This window comes from Zonotrichia leucophrys, chromosome 4 (genome assembly GCF_028769735.1).
Source record: "Zonotrichia leucophrys gambelii isolate GWCS_2022_RI chromosome 4, RI_Zleu_2.0, whole genome shotgun sequence".
NCBI lineage: Eukaryota > Metazoa > Chordata > Aves > Passeriformes > Passerellidae > Zonotrichia > Zonotrichia leucophrys.
In genome coordinates, this window is record NC_088173.1 from 13,965,138 (window position 1) to 13,989,220 (window position 24,083).

Below are 24,083 nucleotides of genomic sequence, written 5' to 3' on the forward strand. Positions count from 1 at the left end.
TGGCAAAGCAGCAAGCTTTTGCCACGGTGTGGGATATGCCTGCATTCCTGTTTTTTCCATATTATTCTTACTACTCACAATTTTAAGTAGGAATGTATTTACACAATTCCCTTAAGACTTCAACATTATTGTAACCATTAATATTTTATGTAAAATATTTTATGTCATCCCCTTTCTCAAAGGGAGAAAAACCACTGTTAGATTGTTTTGGGGGTGGGGGAAGGCACCCAATTCTCCACCAAACACTTACACTACTTGCATCAACATGTCTTTCAAGAAGAAGTAACAGAGGTGCCAGCATTGCTGCAACCTGAGTGATTACTTAAGAGAAAAAAATATCTGGAAAAGAAATACATTTTCCACTCTAAAAAAAAAACAACCCTGAAACAAAAGAGAAAGATAAGATACCTATTCCCTGACTGCCACTTAGTTCAGTACATTAGGCAAAGAATAAGGAAGGTTTAATTTGTTCTTCCCAGCACAGTTTGTCAGTCATCTTCTCATCCCCATCTATACATTGGAAAAACCCTCATAACACAGCTACCTCTGCACTCCATGGAAAAACAGCATATCCTAACACATATTTTTTCAGGACTTCACTCATGCTTTCCTTCAAGTATCCCAGCTGTTCTTTTGGACCTCAATGCCACAGATGGATGTATGAGTCCACAAGTGAGATCAGAGTTACAAAAAAACTGTGAAAGCAATACAGTTAGGGACAGTTTCACAAGTACTCTGTCACAAGCAGTTTATTAGAACTTCACTTTGACAATAAATAAGGTATTTCCCAAGCAATCAAAATGTAATTATTTAGAAAGTTAAACAACGCAAATTTTCACAATGCATTTTTTTATATATACATATTTTACTGTACTTTACACACCAGTTCATCCAGAGCTGTACAACAGTAGGATGTTTATTTTTTAAATTCACACAGCAGGAGCATATCAAGACATGTTTTTCATCTGGAAACTGTGTGTAGAAGTAACTCCAAACCACACCAGCTCCAGGTTGGATAGTCCAACTGGTATGACTGAATCTCTGTTCTTTAAACTAGCTGCTGAATTCAAAATTGGATGTATGGCTTACCTAGGAGAAATAGTGCCTTTTGAGAGTTATGGTTTTAAAGGGCTAGTAAGCTGCTCAATTGCAACAGTAAGATGTAGCCATCTGTAATTTACAGCGCTACTGCACAACCTGCTCTGTCTTCAACACAAGTGGCACAGGACAAACTTCTGTAAAAAATGGTAATTTTTTTTAATAGTAAATATAAACTTTGCACTGTTAACTGTGAAAACATCTTTCAGGTTTGGTCAAATGAATTAGCATTTCTTAAATATTCAAGACATTTAATATGCCTCAATAATACTTTTCAGAGTTTGACATTCAAAATTAACTTCAAAAGAATGCTCCCATTAAATAAAGCACCAAGATTTCCCCATGTGTTTATTCCCTAAAGAAAGTCTATGAAACACTAGCTTTTTTTAAAACATTAGTTCTGCTAAGAGTTGTAATTTCAAAATAAAATTGAATTCTTATGGTTTGATCAAAGTGAGCTTTACATATTCTGTGCAACATCCCATTTCTTTAAGTGCAGAGGTACAGGTCTCAAAGTTATGCAGCTGCAATCGAGTTGTCATCTGCTTGGCGACCCTGAGGCTTTAAGAAAATAAAGACAGAGAATTAAAAAAAACTAAAACAAAACAAGCCATCCAAACAAACTTCCCTCAAAAATCCAAACCCAACCAAAAAACCCACACCCAGGCAAAAAAGATAGACTACTAGGAAACTAAGTCTGCAACACACTGTGTTGTCAGTGTAGCTCTACATTGTAGCATCAAGCTTATCCTGCTCCTAAAGGTTTCCAACAGTGGCACAAACACACAGGACATCCAAATGAAATTTCAGTTTGGCCCCTGGAGGCCTCAGCTCCTCAACTGCCCTGGTAAATGCCTCCTCCACACACATGTGCACAGCTTGGACAAGGCCTGGCTGATCAGAGCTCTGAGCATTACTGCAGTATAGAAAGCTGATAAATGTTAATGTGTAAAACAGGAATTAGACTGACAGTTTCTTGGAGAAATTTTAAGCAACATCACTAGAGATAGAAGAGAGCAAGGAAGAAGTTCTAAAGAAGAAAAGGCATCCTTACAGTAAGGTTTTCTGATGTTCTTACAACTCCAAAGAAAAAGCAAAGAATTCTGAAGCTTGAGAGTCCACAGGAGTTTTATGAACACCACGCTTTTGAGAAAAAAAGCCTCTTCTATTTTCTTAGGAGGACACCCTGACTACCAGTCTTGAAGAGCCAGTGACTGTCAGCACACTCAAAAAGTAAGTTCTGCCTATCTCTTTTGATTAAAACAAAATTCAAATAACACCAGGCCAGTTTCCTAGGAACATGATTACATATTTTTGAATAAGTTCATCTCAAATCATATAAACAAGCATTTGGGCTCCTTGCTTGTTAAGAGTCCGAATAAAAAGTGAACAAATATTCTGGAGACAGCAGCAGTGGAATGAGAAAGCACTGTTTTGGGCAAATGGATTTAAATTATTCTTAAAAAGTAAAAAGATCTGTTTTTCATGGCATGATTGAACTGTTTTCAGAGTTATACCACCTATGAAAAAAAAATTCTAGACTGATTCACTGACAGAATGTGCTTTTAGAAGTTATTTATGGATGTGTGGGATGCTACAGTGTCTCTGAACTTAGTCATATGAGTTGCTCAAACACTTTTTTTCAGAAGTGCTATGAATCATGGTATTAAAAGTATTTGGTTACTTAGCTTGCTCTACTGTGCTCAAAATAGAGGCAATTTTAAAACTCCTTTTACAGAGTCAGACATGGAACAGAACATCAGGGACATGTCAAGCACACTCAGCTCATTCACCTAGTGGTAACCAAATACATACTGCACTGAAACAGACTTCCTCAAGATTTTGGCTGACAACACCAATGCACAACACAAGATTTTTCCAAGCAAGTGACCCTGTTACAAGCTGGACATTTTAGCCTGCTTAGGGACACAGCTTTGAACACAGCTGGGGTGGCTGTCCCCAGAATGTGAGCAGCCCCAAGGGGAGCCTTGAAACACAAGTGACTCCTCCCAGCCTTACCTTTACAAAAATGTGTGTTGGTATGAAGCGCCTGAGCAGCTGGTTGGTGAAGTTAGGGAATCTCAGCAGGTTCACATGCAGAGAAGGTAACTGCTGATAGCCAGCCATCAGGGGATAGAAGTTATACAGCATCTCCTGCTGAGAGCCAGGGAGGATCCGGAGCCGGATCTTAACAAAAGAAGGAAAGAAAGCCACAACCATAGGTAATTTCTGTGTTCCAAAGCTCTGCCTATTTTCTATTTATGCACTGGTTACTTTCTGAAGCTGGAAAGAATGCAACTAATTTCCAATTCTAGTTGAAGTATTGCTTCTATACCAAAACAACATGTTACCTGTGAATGACATGACAAACAGCTCCTAGACAGGCTTCCATCTAGCTCAAAATTGAATCTGCGTTCATATATTCTTCCAGACAGAATTTACCGTACTTTAAACATCTAAAAACCAATGAGTTTATCCTCTCTGAACATCAGTGTAAGTCTAATCAATGTACTCTTCACTACCAGCAGGATGAGTGGATGTGACAATTCTGTACCTGTTTAAGGCCAGAGAACATGAAGGCATCACTGGGTTCCACGGACACCTCCACATCCTGGACTAAATTGGTTTTATTTTGCAGGTGATACCTCACAGGTAAGGACTCTCGGACTCGACCAAACGATGGCAGATCTATGGAGAGAAAGTAAGTTATCTCAAACAAAACACATCGTCAAGTTCCACTCAAAAAAAAAAAAAGGCTATTGCAAAAAGCAGTGAAAGATCAAGGAAAAAAGATACAAGCACTAGGCAGCTAAAGTCCTTCTGACGAGATTTTTTTTGGAAACAGATTAAACAACAGAACACACCTTTATTAGAAGTTTTCAGTACTATGTTTCAACATCTAGTTACAAACCTCCCAGCTGCTAACACTGCCCAAGAATACTAACTAGGAAGTCACTGCCATTGCTGCTGACTATTTTCAGCTTACCAAAATCTAATCAGATACTGTCAGGAAGCTCCTTCAAAGTGTAACAGGATAGGAGGATAGTGGAAGAATCTCAGTACAAATGAAACCAAGCTGAGGAAAGCATTGAAATGATGTGTGTTTGGTGGGCATTTCAACCTCCCTCTGTTCTTGTGCAGGTGAAGTGCTACAAAAGAAACATTTCACCTGCCAACAAGCATCTCCAGCCCTCCAGTCTGTTTCTTCCTGGGATGCCCCCAGAACGTGGGTGGATGGAACAACTGTTGCCATGGGCATCTAGAGAAACCTGCTGGGAAGGCAGCACAGCAGAGCCAACTCCAGCCTCTGGGCTGCCACATAACACACGTTGAGTATTATGTCAGCTCCACTGACAGCTTTTAGGAGAACACATTTGTGCAACTACCAACCTCCTCTTCCCCTCAAGGGGAAAGAAGAGCAAGCCTTGAGGGAGTATCTTTCTCTAGCTCCATAATATTCAGTACCACTTTTCTGTATTTTGCTACAGTAAATTTTACAGCTCTGGGTGCTGTAAAAATTTTGTCAGTCTTTGAAATTCTAATTAGGACATGTATGTTGCCAAATCAATATTACCTGCATTAACATGGAGAGGAATGCTCTCTACAATCACATGTGGCAGAGTGATGACTGTGTTAACAACAGGGACACTTTCCACAGGTGAACTTCTGCAGGAAAAAGTCAAATGCAGACCATGTTGAACATTACACTACATAAACTATCAAGTAAGTATACAAATTAAGTAGTAATTAGTAGGTCCAAAGTCTAAACACTGCTTGTTACAGGAAAATACATTTTGTTCATTTTTTGCACTACTCCTCATTCCCAAAAAAACCCAAACCCAACATCTTACTATCATTCCTAAAACCAAACTAGCTTACTTCTCTCCTTATCAAGGCCAAGAGATGCTTACCTCTTCCAGGAAATTATATAACATCCAGTTGCCACTCCACCAGCATTAGTAACTGGAGGACATCGAAGGCAAAAGCACTCACTGGCACTCTCACCTGTCTGTAAAACAACTATCAGCAAGATTTTGTTTAAAATCAAAGCATAATAACAGCCTAAGCCACCAAGCCTAGAAATGCAATATGACACAAACACAAGCATTCAGCCAAAAAGGCCTTTCAAGTGCTTTGAAAAGTATACCTATATAATGTATAAATCCAATAGATTGGGAAGTATTCTAATACATGAAAGGGTAACATACACAAATACATGTCATTTTATTTCATGAACAGCATTATAATATCATTAATGTACACATAGAATGAATCATTGCAAATTTAGAGTTCATAAACACACACAAAAAGCAAAATAATGTCAATTCAAATTCTACACTTCTACAGCAGATTCCAAGACATCAGCATAAGATGCCTCTAATGCTTGAAAATTAAAATGACCATGGACACATCCCCTCTCCCTCTGAAATGGATGAGGGCAGGGGAAGAGAAGGAATACAAGAAACATCTACAGGCTTTTCAGTGAAACTGAATTCTCACTTTTCTTCTTTTCTTTGTTTGTCCACTCAAATAAACTAAAAAAAAAAAAAAAAAGAGTGCCTTTACATGTAGAGAGTGATTTTAAAAAAGTAATAAGAAAATAGGTTTTGGTCTTTCAAAATTTATCATTAATATTTAAAAAAAACCCATCAACCAAAAGATGGACAGCTGAACAGTTGATACCTACATGGCTCCCATGTCCTGGCACTTAGCTCTTTCTGAGCACCAGCCAGAAGCCATGAAGCACAAAGTGCCAGAGCTGAAGATGAAACATCACAGTTTGAAGAGGAAAGGATCTAGGAAATAATTGCTTTTTGCCAGGCAATCCTTGAATCAACAGATCAAGTAGAGCCTTGCAAGTCCTTGATAACTTGAGTGGACAGCTGTCCCACATGGCAGCCACCCAGAATAGCTCATTGCATCCACAGTTTGACAGAAGACATAATTCACATCTCTGATGCCACAAATGCAAAGAAGGCGTTTTGTTGGAAGATGTTGGATCAGCTCTACTTTTAAGTACTCCAATTATTTAACTTCAAAGCTAACACCCTGCAGTTTGAATGGCTGAGATCATCAAGATAACTTTTTAAAATGCAAATAATAAGTTACTAAACTGTGGTAATATAAAAAAAAAGTTGGCTACTACCAGTTGTTCTTTATAACCTACCCTTTCTAGCTTCACATTTTTCAGTTTTGTGATAGTAATCATGGACTTGGATCACTGGCCTTTGGATACTGCCTCTATCACATGGTAAAGTGCATTCCAGAAAGTATACATGGCCCAGAAACACTGGAAATATTGAGTATCTTTTGCTATGGATATCTAAGAAGTTGCATTTGAGAAGTATTTCAGGTGCTTCCCCTCATGTCTATTATAATCAGAATTTTTTTACCATCCATCATCCAAGTCTATTTAGTTGACCTAGTGAAGCAGAACTAAATTCTGAAGCATGCTGCTGTCCAAGTTGTATTCTGGCAAGCAACTAGAGTACTAAGCAGCTTTCCTCCACTTACAATTCAATAAACAAACATTATTTAAAGTGTCTCCCTTTATTACTCCCAATTTATGCAAAAAGTATCCTCCTGACAGAGAACATACTCTAAGGAAACTTACCATTCTCCACATAAGATTCCAGTTGATCTACTGGGGTCATGGAAGCTGACAGCTGCAACTTGCTTGTTACAATAGTGAGAGGCCAAGGAGAGGCACTCAGGATGTCTGTCATCAGCAGAAATGGTATATCTGCAAATACTCTGTCCAAGTGCTCCAGCTGTAGAGACACACACAAGCTCTGACTATTTCTAACTAAACAGGGTGTGACTCCAAAGTGCTGTGATTCCAAAACATGAACAACTTTTCAAACACATACCTTTGTGGAGACAAATTTGACAGCAACATCAAAAGGAAATACTGTGTCTATGGTTACAGTTTCATCCTTTAGAAGCAACACAAGAGATGGGAAGAAATAGAGGAAAAAAGTTATAGTCAACTTAAGGCCTGGCTATTGATGTCAAAGATTACATTAATATAAAGTTACTTTTAATTGTTATTTTAATCAGTCCTCCCCAAGGAAGAATGTATCTTTAAAGATATTTACGAACAAATACAGAAAACTTTTCCTCTGCTAATTGCTATAGAACTGCTCATGCTAAAAAGGGCTACCATACTGCTGACTTAGCATTTATTCTATCTCCTGGAAAGGTTTCTAAGATACTGAAAATTACAGCTTTTAGAATATTTCTTGTATTTCACAAATTTACCTGTATAAAATGCAAACAGTGCATCTTTAAAACCTACCCGGTGACACCTGCAGAGGATTTCTTTCCCCTCAACAACAGTGTTGATTAAGTAAGAAATATAAAACAGAAACATTCTTGCACCAACTGTTCCACAACGGATGTATATTGGTTTTTCCAGCTGCAAATAAAAGGAGACTCTGTGAGCTATAGCTAAACTACATTAATTAGGGCTAGAGCTGTCCAAAAGTTGTTAATTATCTGACTTAGTCCAACAGGGCAGTAGAATTATTAATTATTTATTTTTATTTATTTATTTAATTAATTTATTATTTAATATTATTATTTTGACCATAATGTATCTCCTAGAATGCACAATCTGGATCATGCAGCAAATGTTTTTAACTAGACCAGCACAACTCCAGTTGCTTCACTGGATTTGTTCCAGATACTTGTCTGTTACTTAAGAATACAAAAAAAGAACCATAACTGTGTAGTACATGACATAACCAACTTCTAACTAACTAGTCACAACTTCAGTTTGGTGCATATTTGGTCCTCTACCATCTTGAACATACTTGCTGACTATTACCTACTGTTCATTAAGCAGTACATTTCATTAGCAGTTGAAGTTTGCCTCCTTATTTCTTATCTCCCAGCTGTACCATCAAACACAGAACATACCTTATTCTCCAATTTAGTCCAAAAGATGATCTCATTAAAAGAATACTAAACTACATCTAAACAGTAAGCAAAATATGCCATAAGCATTTAATTTATTGGTTCAGATACCAGAAAGTAAACTGAAGTCTGTCTAAGGGAGTCTTTTATCAGTTGGTCCCTATTTTCTTGAGTGTGATAGAGAAGTGAGGTTTTAAGCCCTGACCTTTTCCCCTGGTTGCAAGTCTCCTACAGGGATATCAGGAAGCAGTGCAGGAAAAGAGTCATCACATGCATCTGTTGCATGAAGAGTCACCTGAGTTTTCTGAGTCAGGTTAGCATCTTGCCCTAGGATTAAAAACAGTCTTCATATCCACACAGGCTTACATCACTAAAGCATGAAAACAATAACTAAAACAAAACAAAAAAAATCTCTAAAAGCAATGCATGAGGAATTAACACGGTTCATTTTGTCAAGAGAATCTTTCAAAAGTACCAGGAGAAGATTGATTTGACAACACCTCAAAAATTTCCAAATTTTGGAAGCATTTGTACCCTTGCAAGTTTATTGTTACATCTCTTTGGGCTAGAAAAAACAATCTCAAAAATCAGAAATTATATCTAGATATTCCCTACCATCTATGTAATACAACAGGATTATGTGATCTGAGTTTTTCTTGATATTCTATAATGAAGTAGAAAGGAAGTTTCACTTTTCTGTGATTCTTTGTTTTCAAGAACATGGTTTAATGATTTCACATATTTTAAAAATGTTTCTTTCAAGTCAGTGTTGAAAGTACATAAAAAGAAATGTATAGATGTTAAATGACACCATTCTTCAGTCAGAGCTTAACTAGAATAATGGCATTACTGCAATTACATGGCATAATTGTCAAAGCAAAACAAGCCACATCTTGCCAAAGAGTTACTACTGTGGAAAATACATCACCTTCCCTATAAGTGAAATGTCAGATTTCAATTGTTCTTTTAATGCAATCAGCAAACCCACACTGACCTTGCATATCCCATGTTAAAGAGATTAGATCAAGCAAGGAAAAAAAAAAAAAAACTAAGAACAACAAAGACCATCTATTAAACAGTGCTTTAGGAGCCAAGGCCAAACATCCAATTAAACAAGTTTCAAGAATACTCCAGTGACTTTAATGAACCATACAACTCTACAGAAAATTCTATTTCAGAATACACAGAATGCATGGCATCCTATATTCTAGTGACTGAAAAAAATACTTTTGTCTTTCAGGAGAATTGCTACAAAGATGAATACTGAGTATAACATTTGGGCTTCACACACTGAAAACTGTCAGCCATATCTACATAGAGATAGTAGGACTCAGACATACAATATATGCATTTTTCTCCTTTGCTTTCTAAGAAATACTGCTTCAGTGCTCCATTGTTCCCCAAATTTCAAGTGGTTTAAAAACCAAACCATGTTGTCCAGGGCAGGGAAAACAAAAAAACCAGGGTGGGTGTGAGAGAAAACCCACAAAGTCTATACTTAGAAAACATTTATCTAGCACTGTCTAGTGCTTTCAGCTCAGCAAGGAAAAGATCTCTGTCTGGGGAAAAGATAACTTTAGTAACAAGCAAACAGAATAAAAAGTCAGAAAAGAATAGAAAACCTTTCATGTTTTCTTTCAAACTTCTAACCATTTATATTCTGAAAATAATCATGTAAGCACCACAGACAAGCAGTGGTTAAAATAATCAGAACTGAATGAGTCTGTTAGCTGCTGCTCTTACCAGTGGTATTTCATCATTCCCAACTTTCACTTTGTTTTGGCTTTTAATTACTGCGAGAAAACAGTTTACTGTATTTCTCTGCACTGCATCCACAAAAAGGAGCCAATTATGAGACTGTTGAATTAAAAGAAAATAACCCCAAATACCTGGCTTTAAACCTGCTGTAAGCTTGACATCTTTGGCCACTGTCTCCTCATGTGACTGGACTGTCACAATCAAACAATACATTTCATTAGTCAGGGCAGGAGGCTCATGACGGAGCTGAACAGAAATGTTCGGCACTCTAGAAATGATCCTTTAAGAGAAAAGACTCAGTTATTGTATCTTTCTTAAATAACTTGCTTTTAAGCCTAGTTTAAAGGAGGCTAAAACACCCTATTGTATAAAAGTTCCCACAACTGATGGCCTATTAAATTAAGAGATGTGAGACTCCTGAAAAACAACATGATGGGAACAACTCAATAAAAAAAGACCAAACTGGAACCCCAGTTACTCACATCGTGCTGGCCTGAATGGTCAAAGTGTCCCAGTGCACCTCATTGTCTGGAAGCTTGGGTCTTCTCTTGAAGGAGCGTGCTGCCTGCAGTGCTTCCTGAGAGGAGGAAGCATCTCCCCCTCCTCCTCGCCAGTTCAGAACCACACAGCGGCCAGATTCACTTCCCAGGATCAAATCCACAGATGTGATCTGACAGACACAAATTTAAACACCTATTGGTGAGTCTTCTGATCACCTGCTGTAGGAATGTAGTTTTCCAACACAGACAGACATCATAAACACATGTACCATCAGAAAGCTTCTGACAGCTTGGAGACTGAGGACCTCACCACCCCAGGATTTCATTTAATGAGACAGCAGTGGAATAAGGATCTGTGTTCAGGTGCAAGCAGTGTAATAGGTTGTAATTTCCTACCCTCCCATAGTGCTATACCACCACTCACTTTTTAAGTACTACTCATATTTTAAAAAAATGAAAAAATTTTCTTCAGTTTTTCTGGTTTTCTTAATGTTTTGTCATTGTCAATAGTTTCACTCACTTTTGATACTCAGTTTCAAGAATTCAGACATTCAGAACTGCAGTGACTTTTTAACTGGTGCTAGAACAGGGGTGCATTGTAGATTGAGTTCATTGTATGTAACAGTAAGAAGGGTACAAAACAAAGGAACAAACCTCAATCTTCTTTCCTACATCTTCTGTTTTTGCAACAAATTTAAAAGAGAACTTTCTTGTTTTGCCAGGCACTAAGCACATTGTTCCTTGTGATGACTGTTCTAGAATATCACTTTTCTGATAGGCTTCTTCTACAACACAGTATTGGTTGTAATCCTACAATGGAGAAGTGGGGAAAAAAGTTGATACATTCATTCAGAAGACATCTTTAGAGAGTAATGGCAATGTAGCAAATATTAAAGCTCTGTGTCACTGGATCAAACTGTATGGGTTCTTCTGACCTTTCACAATATCCAAGTTAAACTAGCTAGTAATTACACTGCAATTCTTTGACACAAGATATCCATTATAGTAATATAACTTAATGAATCAGAAGAAATAAGAGATTAAAATGATCCTTCTGAAACTTTAGCAAGCTTCATAAAAAGCCCTAGATTTGACAGATGAACTAACCAGTCTTATTCCATATATCAATGTATCAATATATTTGTCAAAAGCAACAGATAATGCATTAAAAATCCAGACATCTTTCAGCTTAAGTATTAACATAATTTTAGGCAAAACCAATTTTTTTTAATGCTTAAAACCAATAAAATGTTATTCCATTCTTATTATCAGTTTCTATCACTAAGTCAGATATAGTCAGAACATAGGTACCTGATTATTGAAACTGATGCAGAGCTTAGAAAACCTGATAGGATGAGGACAATCAGCTCTCAAGTACACATCAAACTGCACAGGAACATCAACATGAAAACTAGGAGCAAGAAATTTTGCTTTGCACTGTACTGGAATTAAAAAAGAAAATAAAAAGGAAAAGCAAAAAGAAACAAGAAGTAGATGTTAAACAAACTACAACATTAAATTCCAGAAGCACACTCCTGAAATGATTGTGGCAAGAATTGTTCTGTGTACACTTTTACAACTCTGTTTTGCAAGGACAAATCTGGCAACTAACACTGCCACAGAAAGGCATTTTTCAGCACTAGGCCAAAACCTTTGCACAGGAGAGGAGATGCAGATGTCCAGCAAAAAACAGACAGTCCTGTACATTTGGATGTCATGCATGCTCCCTTTCCAATGGCAAGTATTACTTTGCACACACTCTGCCCTCTTTCCTCAGAACCCTACTTCACAGGACACCTGAATATCAGAAGTCTTTCAAAAAACAGGGAATACTTTAGTAATCCATATCAGGGATAAGAGACCACCAACTTCTCTCATTATTTATCTTGTTGATTTAGACAAGGAACAGAGCAAGGCTGGAACACTGTTGTTAGTTTTAATATATCCTTCATATTTTCATCCTAATTAGTTACTTGCAAGGTGTGATCCAAATTTATGATCTAGTGTAAATTTGCTTTCTTACTTACCAAATGGTATAAAATCTTGGACTTCTATTGTAAAAATGTTACTGCCTGCCAAGGAAACACGGTCAGCCCACAATTTCTGTGATGCTTTCACAGCAGCAGCATCACAATCGGGTTCAGGATCAGGGCTTTCATTCTGTATGCAGGCAAAGGATTACAAAGAACAACAAAAGAAGGTTACCAGACACTGAGCACTCCTGGCATTATTTGAAAGGGGAATAGGAGTTCTGCCACTTACCATCAGAACTTTTATGAGATTTTTTTCTATTCGGGATTTCTGATCTTCTTTAAGAGTAGATGCTAATAAAGAGAACAAAACAAAGATTACAAGACAGAAACAAGGGTCTCTTCTTTTATCTTAATTTAACAGTAAATATTACACTCAGATTACATCATTCAAACAACACATTCCAGGGGAAAAAAAATTCTAACATTCATCTACCATAACAAAGGACATTCCCATTTTAAATGTTTCCTCTTACTTTCACTGGAACCAAGTAAAATATCTTTCTATTAGATAAGCATTTTGCAATTTATTGGAGCAAAGCCTCAGAAGAATAATGCTTATGTCTCCTTGTTGTTTATGTTTAAAAATAGAAAAAAGCATAGACAAGTCTGGAACTCCAAAGAGGCCAGCTCAGATAATATTGAAAAAATCAACTACAGTAGTGACAGGCAGAAACAAGGACTACTTAAAATAAGCATTCTTTTCTTGAAGAAATGTAGTTTTGCATCATTTTCTATTCTTCAATACAAAGCAGCATAGCCTGGCTAGCTCTAGGAAGATGCAAAGCCTTTTTTCCCACACCTGCACTAATAGTGGTATTAGCAATTTAGGGCCCCAAAGGATCATTTCTGCATTGTCAAGGAGTAGGCACTACACAGACAATAGTGCTTGCATTTTTACTGTGGAGCCACCCTATGCCATATTTCTCCCCTAAAACATCCCACATACATACTTCATCAGCAGAGTTCTAGAAAGAGTCTTGGAGAAGCATATTTGGGATATTAAAGTCCAGAAAAATTGTGTTAGGTTTGTTACTAGGAAAAAATGTTTTTCTCTTTTAGCTGTACTATTGTTCTTTGCCATTCCAAAGCTCAGGAAGTTCCTGTTACATTATTTGAACAGTCTCAAATGAAGCTCTGCATCTCAGATATCCTAACACAGTCTATTTGAATGCAATGAATTTTATAATAGAAGACAACTCGACTCCCAGTGCAGCACAGAATGTAGTGAGAATCCAGCACAAGTACACAGTTATTTTGTAGTCAAATAATTTGAAGCACTGTAAGCACTGCATCTGATAATGATTTGTCACATTTCAAAATATTCAAAGAAGAATACCTCTGCCCAGTAGCTCTAAAGAGTATGTGATATAATCTTTCAGCTGGGCCATCAGATATGAACATTTGAGTGCTGTTGTCAGTATGGAGGTGAGGAGGGTCCACCATCCTTCGCTGCGATAATCACACATAACATAATCCAACAGCCTGCAACACAACAAGGTTGAGAGGAAACAAGTTATGCTCACCAGCACTTTTTAGAAGCATGCATTTTTTTGGTATCATTAATACAAAATTCATTTTCACTAATACAAATGCTAGATTAAAGTCTACTGTTTATACAAGGCAATGATTTATCAAAACCAGCATGAAGCTATGATAAAGAAACATTTATTCCCTGAATTTTCTATTTCTAGATAGAAATATTTTCACAAGACAACTCATCTGTCCTCACACAAAGAACTAGCAAAACAGCAACTGGACAGAATTGCCTTAGTCCAAGAGAAGAAGAAATGTAATGTTCCTTAAGCCAAGATGTTTCTTTTCTTTCTTATTCCCCTTCAAGGGTGCAAAGGTCCACAACATATGCACCAATCTTTATCAGGCAAAACCACACACCTTAATATGTTCCAATACTGACCACTGTTTGCTGTTACTAGCTATGCAGTAATTTTTAAAATTCTTCTCAGCTATCCAAGACAAGAATTTCTGCCTTCTTTAGAAAAATCTACCTAACATAAACAAAAAATGCTTGTTCATAGAACAGTCAGACTTGACACAAATTGATCTGCTTATCCTAGCCTATCTTCTCTTCCATGTAAACTCCAGTTACCTACTAACAAGCAAATACATCTCTCCTACTTCAAACAAAAGAGACAGACAGCACTCAATCAGTGAGTAAGAAACAGATAATTTGCCCAATATGGCAAATTCCCACAACAGCTCAGAGCAGGAAGTTTCTATGCTCTAATAAACTGACTCATCTGCTTTAGTTTCTTTAATATAAGTGGGGTTCATAGACTCAATAGGTTGTCCTTCAATCACAACCAGATACAAGGAGCATGTCACACAAGCTTCCAACATTATTCCATAGCAATAAAACATGGGGTCTTAGTGAGAAGGCAGCATATAAAAGAAGCAATCATGAATGATACTCACTTCAAAGCTTTGGCATAATCTTTAGCATAGTAATATTCTTCTCCCATTTGAACCACTGGGAAAAAAAAAAAAATCCAGATCACTACTGAAAACCTTTGCAAAATTAAATTTTAAAAATGCATCTGATTATCTATACTTACTCAAATGACTTTTCATTCTTGGACATTTGTACTTCTTGAATTGTGCGACAGCATTACTCAACAAAGTGATTATTAGCTCCTAGTGGGTAAAACCATTACCAATATCATTATATATGCAAACATTAGAGTCATGTTAAAACAACAGATTTCTTTGTTTTTTTTTTAAAGAATAAAACTTACTGAGTGAAGAACATTTTTCTCTTTTAGCTGTAGGGATAAAATCCCCATCTTCTCCTTTTCAGGATCAGAAAGATCAAAGCCTGCATAAGACAATGCAAAAATCCATGAAATCAGAATTCTGTCCAGACCCAAAGGGAACAATTTATACCATAAGCAATATCCAATGCAAGCTTCAACTCAAAACACCCTCACACATTCTATTACCTCACATGCAGCTATATCTCCCTCGAAGGGAAATTCTAGAACACAACTATCTTTCCCCATGCTTTTAAGAATCTACCAAAAACCAGCAAATTACAGTCAAACCACTTAGTCTTTATACTGCACATTTTAACATTTAAAGTGTGTATGTTAAGACAAATTAGTCCTTTTCTAATGTGATCCCAAATAAGGATTCAAGCTCCCATTTCCATAGCAGTAGAGAAACATACTCAGTATTCCTTGGCGCCATGGTCTTTGCCCATAGAAGTCAAGCACTCCAGTTTGTGTTTCCAGGGGATCCGGACTGGGATATGGCACAGAGGGCTGGAAATTCAAATACAGCAATTAAAAGGGTTCCTGTTTCATCTTCTGCCAGGTAAGTGTTAGAAAAATATTAAAACAATACCCCCCCATATCCTAGTACCAATGCTCTTGTTTCTCTGCTTCCTGTAAGTCACCAGACACAGTGCACATATAAATATACTGGAAAAAAAAAAGTCAGTTCTCAAGTACCCAGAGATGCAAAAATATATTTAAAAAAAAATTTAAACATGTCAGAATTATTTGTAAATAAATAAATACTGATGTATTTGTCCTGGGGCAACTTTTTCCATACAATACAAATATATGTAATGTTAACAAGCATCACAAAGACACATATCTTTTTCTAGGGTTTCATTTACACATATTACAGATTGTTCCACTTCCATTTAAGACTACATTAGGGATTTCACTATGTGCTTAATTACAAAGCATTTTCTCCCTCCCAACTTACATCATGGTTACATAGCATACTTGCTAGTTGTTTCCGTTCCTGTGCATAGTAGGCTGCCTGCTGGTAATAGAAACCTGGATTCTGAGTTTGAATTGCTGTCAACCCCAGCTTAATTGCTTCATCAAACAAGTCACCAAAGGCCTGAAACCTGTTAAAAAAACCCAAAGCGTTCATAACCAAGATTGTGTATAGAACAGCAATATGAACTAAAAAGTACCCTACAAATGAAAGTTCTGGTTACTCAAGACACATGATATTTCTCTGAACTTTTGCATCTAAGTTCTATGGCTGCATTTGTTCATACTCTGTTCATTCAAAGAGAAAAGCAGTCAATGATCAATGCAAAACAGAACAACAGTGTATTTTATGTTCTTGTGCATCTCTTAGAGAACTAAGAATTGGTATCTTGTCTAGACAAGTAAACCTTTTGAAGTTCACTGTTTGTCTAAAACACTACTAAGCAAAAACATACTGTTTAGACATCCAGGCAGCATGCTCAAAAGCCAGTTCTGCACTTCCTATTTTTTTCTTGCATAGGTCAATATGCTTCCTGAACTGTGCAATTGCATCCAGTGGAGTGTTATGTTGAAAACAGAGGCGGCAGATCTAGGTAAAGATAAAAGTAAAATGAAAAACCACTGTTAGGCTGCTAAGGAATAGCACTCAACCCCACCAGTCCCCCAGCTAATTCTACATATTTCTGAAGAGCAAAAATTGCATAAAAAATAAAGGAAGAAAAGTTTATGGTTTACAGGTGTAAACCATAATGTACTACACCTGAAACCATGTGGTTCTCTATTTCATCTAATACTATTTATCATCCCCTTCTTGCCCAAGACATCAACAGAAGAGTGCATAACTCACTGCCAAATATAACAGGGAACTTCAGAGCCTCTAGAAAGATCATTATTTAGAAGCCTGCAGTTCACAAATGGAATTTGATGGAATACAACTCCAAGATTCTTGTAAGTAGTGGAATAGTTCTGCTTTACCTAAAAGCCCTCAAAATACCACAAAAGTATGGAGTGATTCTTAGAGAATTACTTTCTTCCCCCAAACAAGCAGTAACTGATCTAAACTGGCCTAAGCTTTGCAACAAGACAAAAATATTCAAGGAATAAGCAGCCCTGGTGTTCATTCTCCCTGCTCAGAGTGAGAGTTAGAGCCTAGTCTTTCAGAAGACTGCATCTCAAATGAACGTAAATCCTTCAAAATAACCCCAAACTTCAGCTAAGAATCTTTATTTGTGTGGAATTCAGAAGTCTCTGCAAGTCTGAGCATAATAGGTGTTCCAATGATAACTCTTTCTAATCCATCTCTGTAAAAGCAATATAAAACTGAACTTTACAACTTTTCCCCATTGAAGATGCATCAACTTTTTTCTTTTAAGTAACAGTTGTCAAAGACTAGAAGTACAGTTATTACCTTGTAATTTATAAATCCTGCCATGGTCTTGATTTCCAGCATGTTTGTTTCATGAGCCCTCAATTCATGCACAAGATTATATGCAGTTCTGTAATTCCTAAGCAGGAATAACAAGAGTTAAATCACACATGATAATAAAGTTCTAGAACAGGACTGCCAACAGTGAAAAACAGCCTTCCAACCAGAGCATTCTTCCCAGTGAAGAACTTGCCCCTTGCATACATGTTTAAATAATTTTGCATTCAGGCAAATATTTGTCAGTTTATGGCTTAGCAGCAATTTGGGGTAGAGAGGGTGGGGGAAGATAACGTGAGTCTTACTTGAGAGCATTCTGTGTATCCTGCTTCAGCTCACTGAAGAAGGCTATTTTGAACTGGTGTCTAACAAACAAAAGCTGCAAAACACAACCAGGGTACATCATTCACAAACATCCAAACAGACCTTGTTACCTACAAAGAGATACAAGTGGTAACTTCAGAAGTCTACATAATACAGCGCTTGACTTGAAACAAGTGACTGTGCAACTGTTTCCTGCTAGTTCTGTCTATAGTTCACCATGACACAGCAGTCATCTTTCAACAGATTTCACCTACTCAAAGCCTGTTGCCCTGGCACAAGGGAGAAGCTTTGGAACAGCCCAAAATCTCTATGCCAACAGAGCTGATTGTGGTTTGGAGCTCACCACTTGGATTCCAGCTTCCAAGAGAGCAGAGCTGGTAATCACAACAGAACATAATGTGTCTGAGTGGATTTGAAAAGCAAAAGTTAAAAACTGAAATTAAGTGCAACTCTGAGTACAAAATATCTAAGGGAAACACATCCCACAACTTAAGATACTACACTCAAATATGCTAAACTATGTAGATAAATGAGAAGTTTTTCTTTTTTTAATCTGAGAACTCAATTTTGCCCTGCAGCTCTTCTAAGGATGATGTGAGAAAGACAAAGGTAAGAACAAAACCAATCAAAATAAAAGTTTACATTGCAGAAAATAGAACCAAATTTACTTCCTATACTAAGGGAGGACATCTCTAAATGGAAGGGAAGAATAAAAACATTTAAATAACAAACACTTATTTTCATGTTTTAACATGCAAAATAGATTGCACAGTATTTCACAAATAGGGTAATGTTACCTGGTGAGTGGTTTTGTTCAAGAACTCCTTATGAGATTTAACTCTTCTTATTTCTGTATAATAGTAAGTCTGTGCATGCTCATAGAAAGCATTTTCCAACCTGCAACAAAGTTGCTCATAAGTGTCACAAAGTTTCTCCCACAAAGAAATTCTTAAGTTCTTCAAAATAAGTTACTTTTAATCATGTTTATTTTAGTGTTGGCAAAGGACCTTGCGGTATTACTGAACTCCTCTGAGTTACCACACAGGGTAACAGTCTGCAGACAAAAATCTTTCACAAAAACGGTAGTAATAAGTAGAACAAGTAAGTTGAGAGCTTTATATACTAACTTCTCATACAACAAACACCAGTATTTAATTTAAGATAGTCTCAGGATAAGCTGTTCTGATTTTGCAAGGTAATAGAAAGATGAGAGATGCCCTTAAGTCAAAACAAGAAAACCCTGCTGAGGCTCACAGAATACATCTGAACTGCTTCTGTTCTGCTGGACTGTGGGGGAAGGAGTGGAAAGGAAAAAACAGCAGTAAATAAAATTTTGAGGGTACAGGTCTCATCATTCTGCCCAAACATCAACAGCTACCTCGGTTGCAGAGGTAACAGCGAAACTTGTCAGCAAGAGAAATAGCCCACGGCAACTCCCAGGGGGAGAGGACAAAGAGGACAAGCACACCAAATGCAACATGAGAGGAGGACCTAAGGAGCATATATTGTAAGGAGTAAAATCAACTAGAACAAGATCAAAATCTAGGAGAGGAATACATGCAAAAGCACTGGCACATGCAGGAAATAATGGCTGAAGTACCAGTTCTGTTACTATAATCTCAATTTAGCATTGAAAAAAATATGAAAAGCTAGAAGTAATGGTTACTTTGTTTTGATCAATTCCAGGGCAGTTTGTGAGCAGACTGGATACAATAGCAGCATTAATTGATGTTGAGTATTATACTGTTTATATATAAATATGAGGGTGAGAGCAAAGTTAACCTCAGACTGTGACCTGTCTTCTCCCTGAGAATACATGGGAAAATTAGAACTCATTATTGTAAAACATGATTTCGATAGTTTGAGCCCTTCTTTTTAGAGCTACACAAAAGTGTTTACCTTTCTTCAATCTGCTTTTGAAAGGCCTTCCTAAATTATTTGAAGTTGTAGTCCATGTAAATATCAAAACAGAAGGCACAAGAAATGTAGAAAATTACAAAGACATAATATTTGCAACCAGATAGATGCCACTTTACATAAAGAGAAGGAGAAAACTACATGGCCAGGGAGCAAAAGTGGGGGAAAAACCAAAAGCCTGTTAAGAGATAAATCTAAAAACATATTTGTATGGAAAATCATTTCAAACCAGCAGGGCCAAAACCACTGTAGAAGTAGAAAAGGCCACTTGGGATATCTACAAATATTTCTTTAAAAGCAACATCTCTGGCTGTCATTACTCAGCCTCACATAGAAATGAAATTGTGCAGAATTCATCAGAATAACCTGAAGAATTCCAGCAAACAGGTAAAACATTCACTGCTGGTCTACAATCAGTGCCAATAGCATTCATCTCAACCTGTGATCTCTCAAATTCTCCATCAGAATCATGGAATTGTTTAGATTGGAAAAGACCTTTAAGATCATCAAATGTAACTGCCAACCTGTTACCAAGCCACAGCACTAAGCCCATCCTACTGTCCCAAAGCACAGTACACATGCCTTTTAAATACACCTTCAATGGTGACTCAACCTCTTCCCTAGGCATCTTACTCCAATGCTTGATAACCCCTTTGGATATTAGGAAAAATTTCTTCACCAATCTAAACCTCCCTTGAAGCAATTTAAGCGATTTCTTCTCATCCTACAGCTTGAAGGGAAGCCCTGGGGAAGAGACCAAGCCCATCCTACTGTCCAGTACAGCCTCCTTTCAGGGAGTTGTAGAGAGCAATAAGGTCTTCCCCAAGCCTCCTTTCCTCCAGGCTACAGACCCCCAGTTCCCTCAGCTGCTCCTCAGAAGGCTTTTGCTCCTGACCTTCACCAGCTCTGTTGCCCTTCATCGGACACACTCTGGCACCTCAGTGTCTTTCTTGCACTGAGGTGCCCAGAACTGGACACTGCATGGATTTCCATCATCTCCACTGAGCCAGCAGAATGAAGGCCCTCACTAGCACACCAACAGTCCAACACTGGCATGCTGACCCCAGGCTTATTTCCAGTGAAACTGGTTTTATCCCTTTCCCACTTTAAGCCTAGTTTAAAGCCCCCTCAGTAAGCTCTGCTAACTCTTGTGTGCAGATCTCTCTTCCCCTGTGAGACAAGTGTTCACCATCTGCTGCCAGCAGGCCAGGTGCCCTGTAAGCCATCCCACACTCTGCAAACAGGGCAAGACAGGGGTTTTACAGCACTTACCTTATAATATAGCCAACAAGATGATCCGTGTGGGGAAGCACAAAGAGGGATTTTCCAGAAAGGTCACAAGCATTACACAAAGCTGCAGCCCTCTCTGATGCAATAACATCTTCCCCTAGAGAAGTCAAGGAAAACACAGGTAAGAGGTATGTGGTGCTGCAATGTCAAACCAGTTCTAAAAGCTTAAAGATCAGGTTATGAACCTTAGGTAGACCAAAAGGTCTAAACAGTATTGAAAAATCTAATAGAGATAAAACCAACAGCACATTCTTTCTTATTTCTTTCAGAGTACTATGTGCTTCATCCAGCAGAACACATGCAGAAACTTTCTAGCAGTTTTTAGCAAAAAATTACGAGTCTGATGTAAGTTTTTCATCTCTCACAGAATTAAATATCCCATGTTTTGGGAAATACAATAGCATCCAGGAAAGACAAACACATACAGCAGGTAGAGCAAAAAACAAAACATGGTTTGCCAGACACTAGAAAGCACACAGTAGCTCTACAGAAATGTAAAGTTAAAAGTGTATCACATTTCACAGTTCCATGTGGCTCCAAAATTTTATCAATTAAAACCAAGTTAAGACAAAAGACCTCTGTAGGTACTAAACACTCTTCCTCTAAGTTCTCAATGCTTTTACTGCTTTTCCTGATCCCAAGCAATGTTTAAAATTTGCTTGCTTGTAAGAAGGCAGGTCAGATGTATTACCATATAAGCCATCTCTGATACTGTGTACCACAAAATGCACTTGGACTTAAGAGGAAGAAGTTAGGGATAAAAGTATCAAATGTTTAGGGTCAACTGTCCTGAATGCTCTTTTTATCTTACACCTTGCTGCAGTCACAGTGCATTTAATGAATGTAGATGACATCAGATGTAGAACCACAGATTATGTGACAAACCAAAGTCAGCCCAGTCCACTGCGCCTTCTGAAAAATGAGAACTCCACAACTGTGCACAGAGTTTTCAAGTACCTGGAGGCAATGGTGTTTTTTTCTGAATCAAAACCACAGCAACTTTGGTATTTCTTCCCTGTAAACTTTGCCTAAAATAAAGACAACATAGCACAGTGTCAAGGTTTCACTTCTTATTGCTGAATAATCAGGAAAAAAATATTTCAATCTAGATGGAAGTGCTTGAAGAATGCTACAAAGGTGAAAAAGCCAAACAACACAATATGCTCCATCATTCAGAAAATGCTGTCTTCCTTCTTTTGGGACAGAACAAATGTGTTGAGTTTAGCAAGAAAAATTTCAGGGGCTGTTTTTACTGAAGTAAAATAAGTAATGGTTTTACTAATAAACCATTAAAAAGTTCTTTATTTTGAGTTGTATATTAAAAAGCAAAGCTCAAGTTCCCCTTAATTTACGTTTAAGAAAAAAAAGTGTATGTTCTAGAATGCAAACAGATTCTGCAATTCACACTTACATTAGTTTGCAGTACATAATGAAGCAAGTGAAAATATCTACCTGACAATTTCAACTCGAGTAGCACACTCCAACTGTTTTTCCTTCCACTGTGGCTCATCCCAGTCCAGTTCATAGAACACCACCACAAGAGCTGGAACCAAATTCAGGTGCTTGTTCATCCAACCAGTCTTCAGGATTCCTTTTGGAATATACCACTCATAGGATGTCCTCTGAAAACAGAGAATATTGAAGCAAGCTACAAAACCCATTTTCAAACATTTATAGCAGGAGAAAGGGCATATCCTCGAAATTCCTGCCACTTAATATGTCTGTCATCTTGCCTTTAACATTGTTCCCCTCAAGCTTTTGCTTTCTATTAACCATATCCCTCAGTAGCTCAGGCATCAGGGCCTGGTGCCTGAGATATTAGCAGCAAAGAACAACAGATTCCAGGGAGGCTGGAGAAGAGGGTCAAGTTTAGGAGCAAGTCTCACACACTGCCATGTATGAGAATATAGGCTAGTATGAAATACTAGGCTCAGTTGAAAACAGAGCTCTCAAAACAGTGCAAGGACACACCAGTTTACAGTCCTTGTCTTTACCAGCATCATGGAATTATGTAGTTTTATAACAGTTAAACTCATTGACGTTGCAAAGCAGAAAGAATAGCAGAGATATTCCTTCTGCTGTTTCACTCAGTTAAAGTGAAATGTTTAGTAAAAAAAGCTTTAGAGGTTAGGTTAGGGTTTTTTTCAGAATACATTGTCTAGTTTCTCCAGAGTTAAATTTCGGGTTTCATCAAAGCTCAAACTTTACAAAGCACCTTAATGCTATGTACAGGAGTAGCAAGTACTTTAAAAAGTACTTTTAAAACCATGCGGGCTTTCTCTGCTTCTGGCTCATGAGCTAAGGCACCCCTGGGCTTCCTATGCACCCACAGCGCTCCATCACAACGCCCTCGGCTTCCCCTTCGCCCTCACAGTTCCCTGCCTTGAAGCTCCCACACTTCCCTCCAACATCGGGGGCAGAGGCAGCCGAGGGCCGGCAGAGCGCGGTGCCAGCGGGCGGCAGCCCAGGCGGAGCGGAGCACGGCCCTTCCCCGCCGGGAGCCGCCGAGTCCCGCACGGCCGCTCCCGGAGCCCGCCGGGACGGGGCGCAGCCGGGGCTGGCGCCGCTCGCTACCTTCGTCCGGCACTTGGGGTACTCGTGGTCGCCGGGCAGCACTTTGAAGGAGATGGGGACGCGGTCGGCTCTGCGGTTGGCGCAGAAGGCGTCCCACACGGCGCGGTGCACGGCGTTGTACACCACGTCCAGGCCGGTGAGCGTGACGAACGCCATGGGCCGGCAGCACAGCTCCACCGGGAAGTCCCAGTGAGACGGAGGGGTCATCCTGCGCCCGGGACGGCGGCCTGCGAGGCAGCGGAACGGCGGCGGGAGGGCGGCCCAGGCCGGTCACAAGAGCGCCCCGCTGTCCCGGGCCCGCGCTCCCCGTAGCGCCGCTCACTGCGGCGGGATGGAGCCGGGAAGCGCCGGGAAGCGCCAGCTGGGAGCGGCCGCGGGTCACGGGAGGCGGCGCGGGCGGGCCGCCGCCTCAGGAAGCGAGCGCCGGGCAGCGTCGGAAGGGCAGCGCGAGCGGCCAATCGGAGCCTCCGCTGCGCCCCTCGGACCAGTGAGGAGCGCCCGC

The 24,083-nt window shown here is 38.7% G+C and overlaps 1 protein-coding gene across 1 annotated transcript; it reads right to left on the reverse strand.

Annotated features, from left to right (window-relative positions):
- Positions 1-731: 731 nt before the first annotated feature.
- TRAPPC11 (trafficking protein particle complex subunit 11) lies at positions 732-24,000 on the reverse strand. The gene is made up of 29 exons (XM_064710568.1): positions 23,582-24,000; positions 22,460-22,629; positions 21,965-22,035; positions 20,990-21,104; positions 18,598-18,697; positions 17,782-17,855; positions 17,462-17,558; positions 16,509-16,642; positions 16,037-16,184; positions 15,492-15,585; positions 15,061-15,140; positions 14,881-14,959; positions 14,741-14,795; positions 13,644-13,789; positions 12,537-12,598; positions 12,302-12,434; positions 11,586-11,716; positions 10,929-11,084; positions 10,257-10,444; positions 9,906-10,054; positions 8,222-8,343; positions 7,397-7,516; positions 6,969-7,034; positions 6,713-6,869; positions 5,010-5,118; positions 4,673-4,764; positions 3,653-3,786; positions 3,118-3,285; positions 732-1,659 (listed from the first exon to the last, which is right to left on the reverse strand). Exons 1-29 carry the CDS (start codon positions 23,786-23,788, stop codon positions 1,615-1,617), a joined length of 3,402 nt encoding a protein of 1,133 aa, XP_064566638.1. The 5' UTR covers positions 23,789-24,000; the 3' UTR covers positions 732-1,614.
- Between the last annotated feature and the right edge of the window lie 83 nt (positions 24,001-24,083).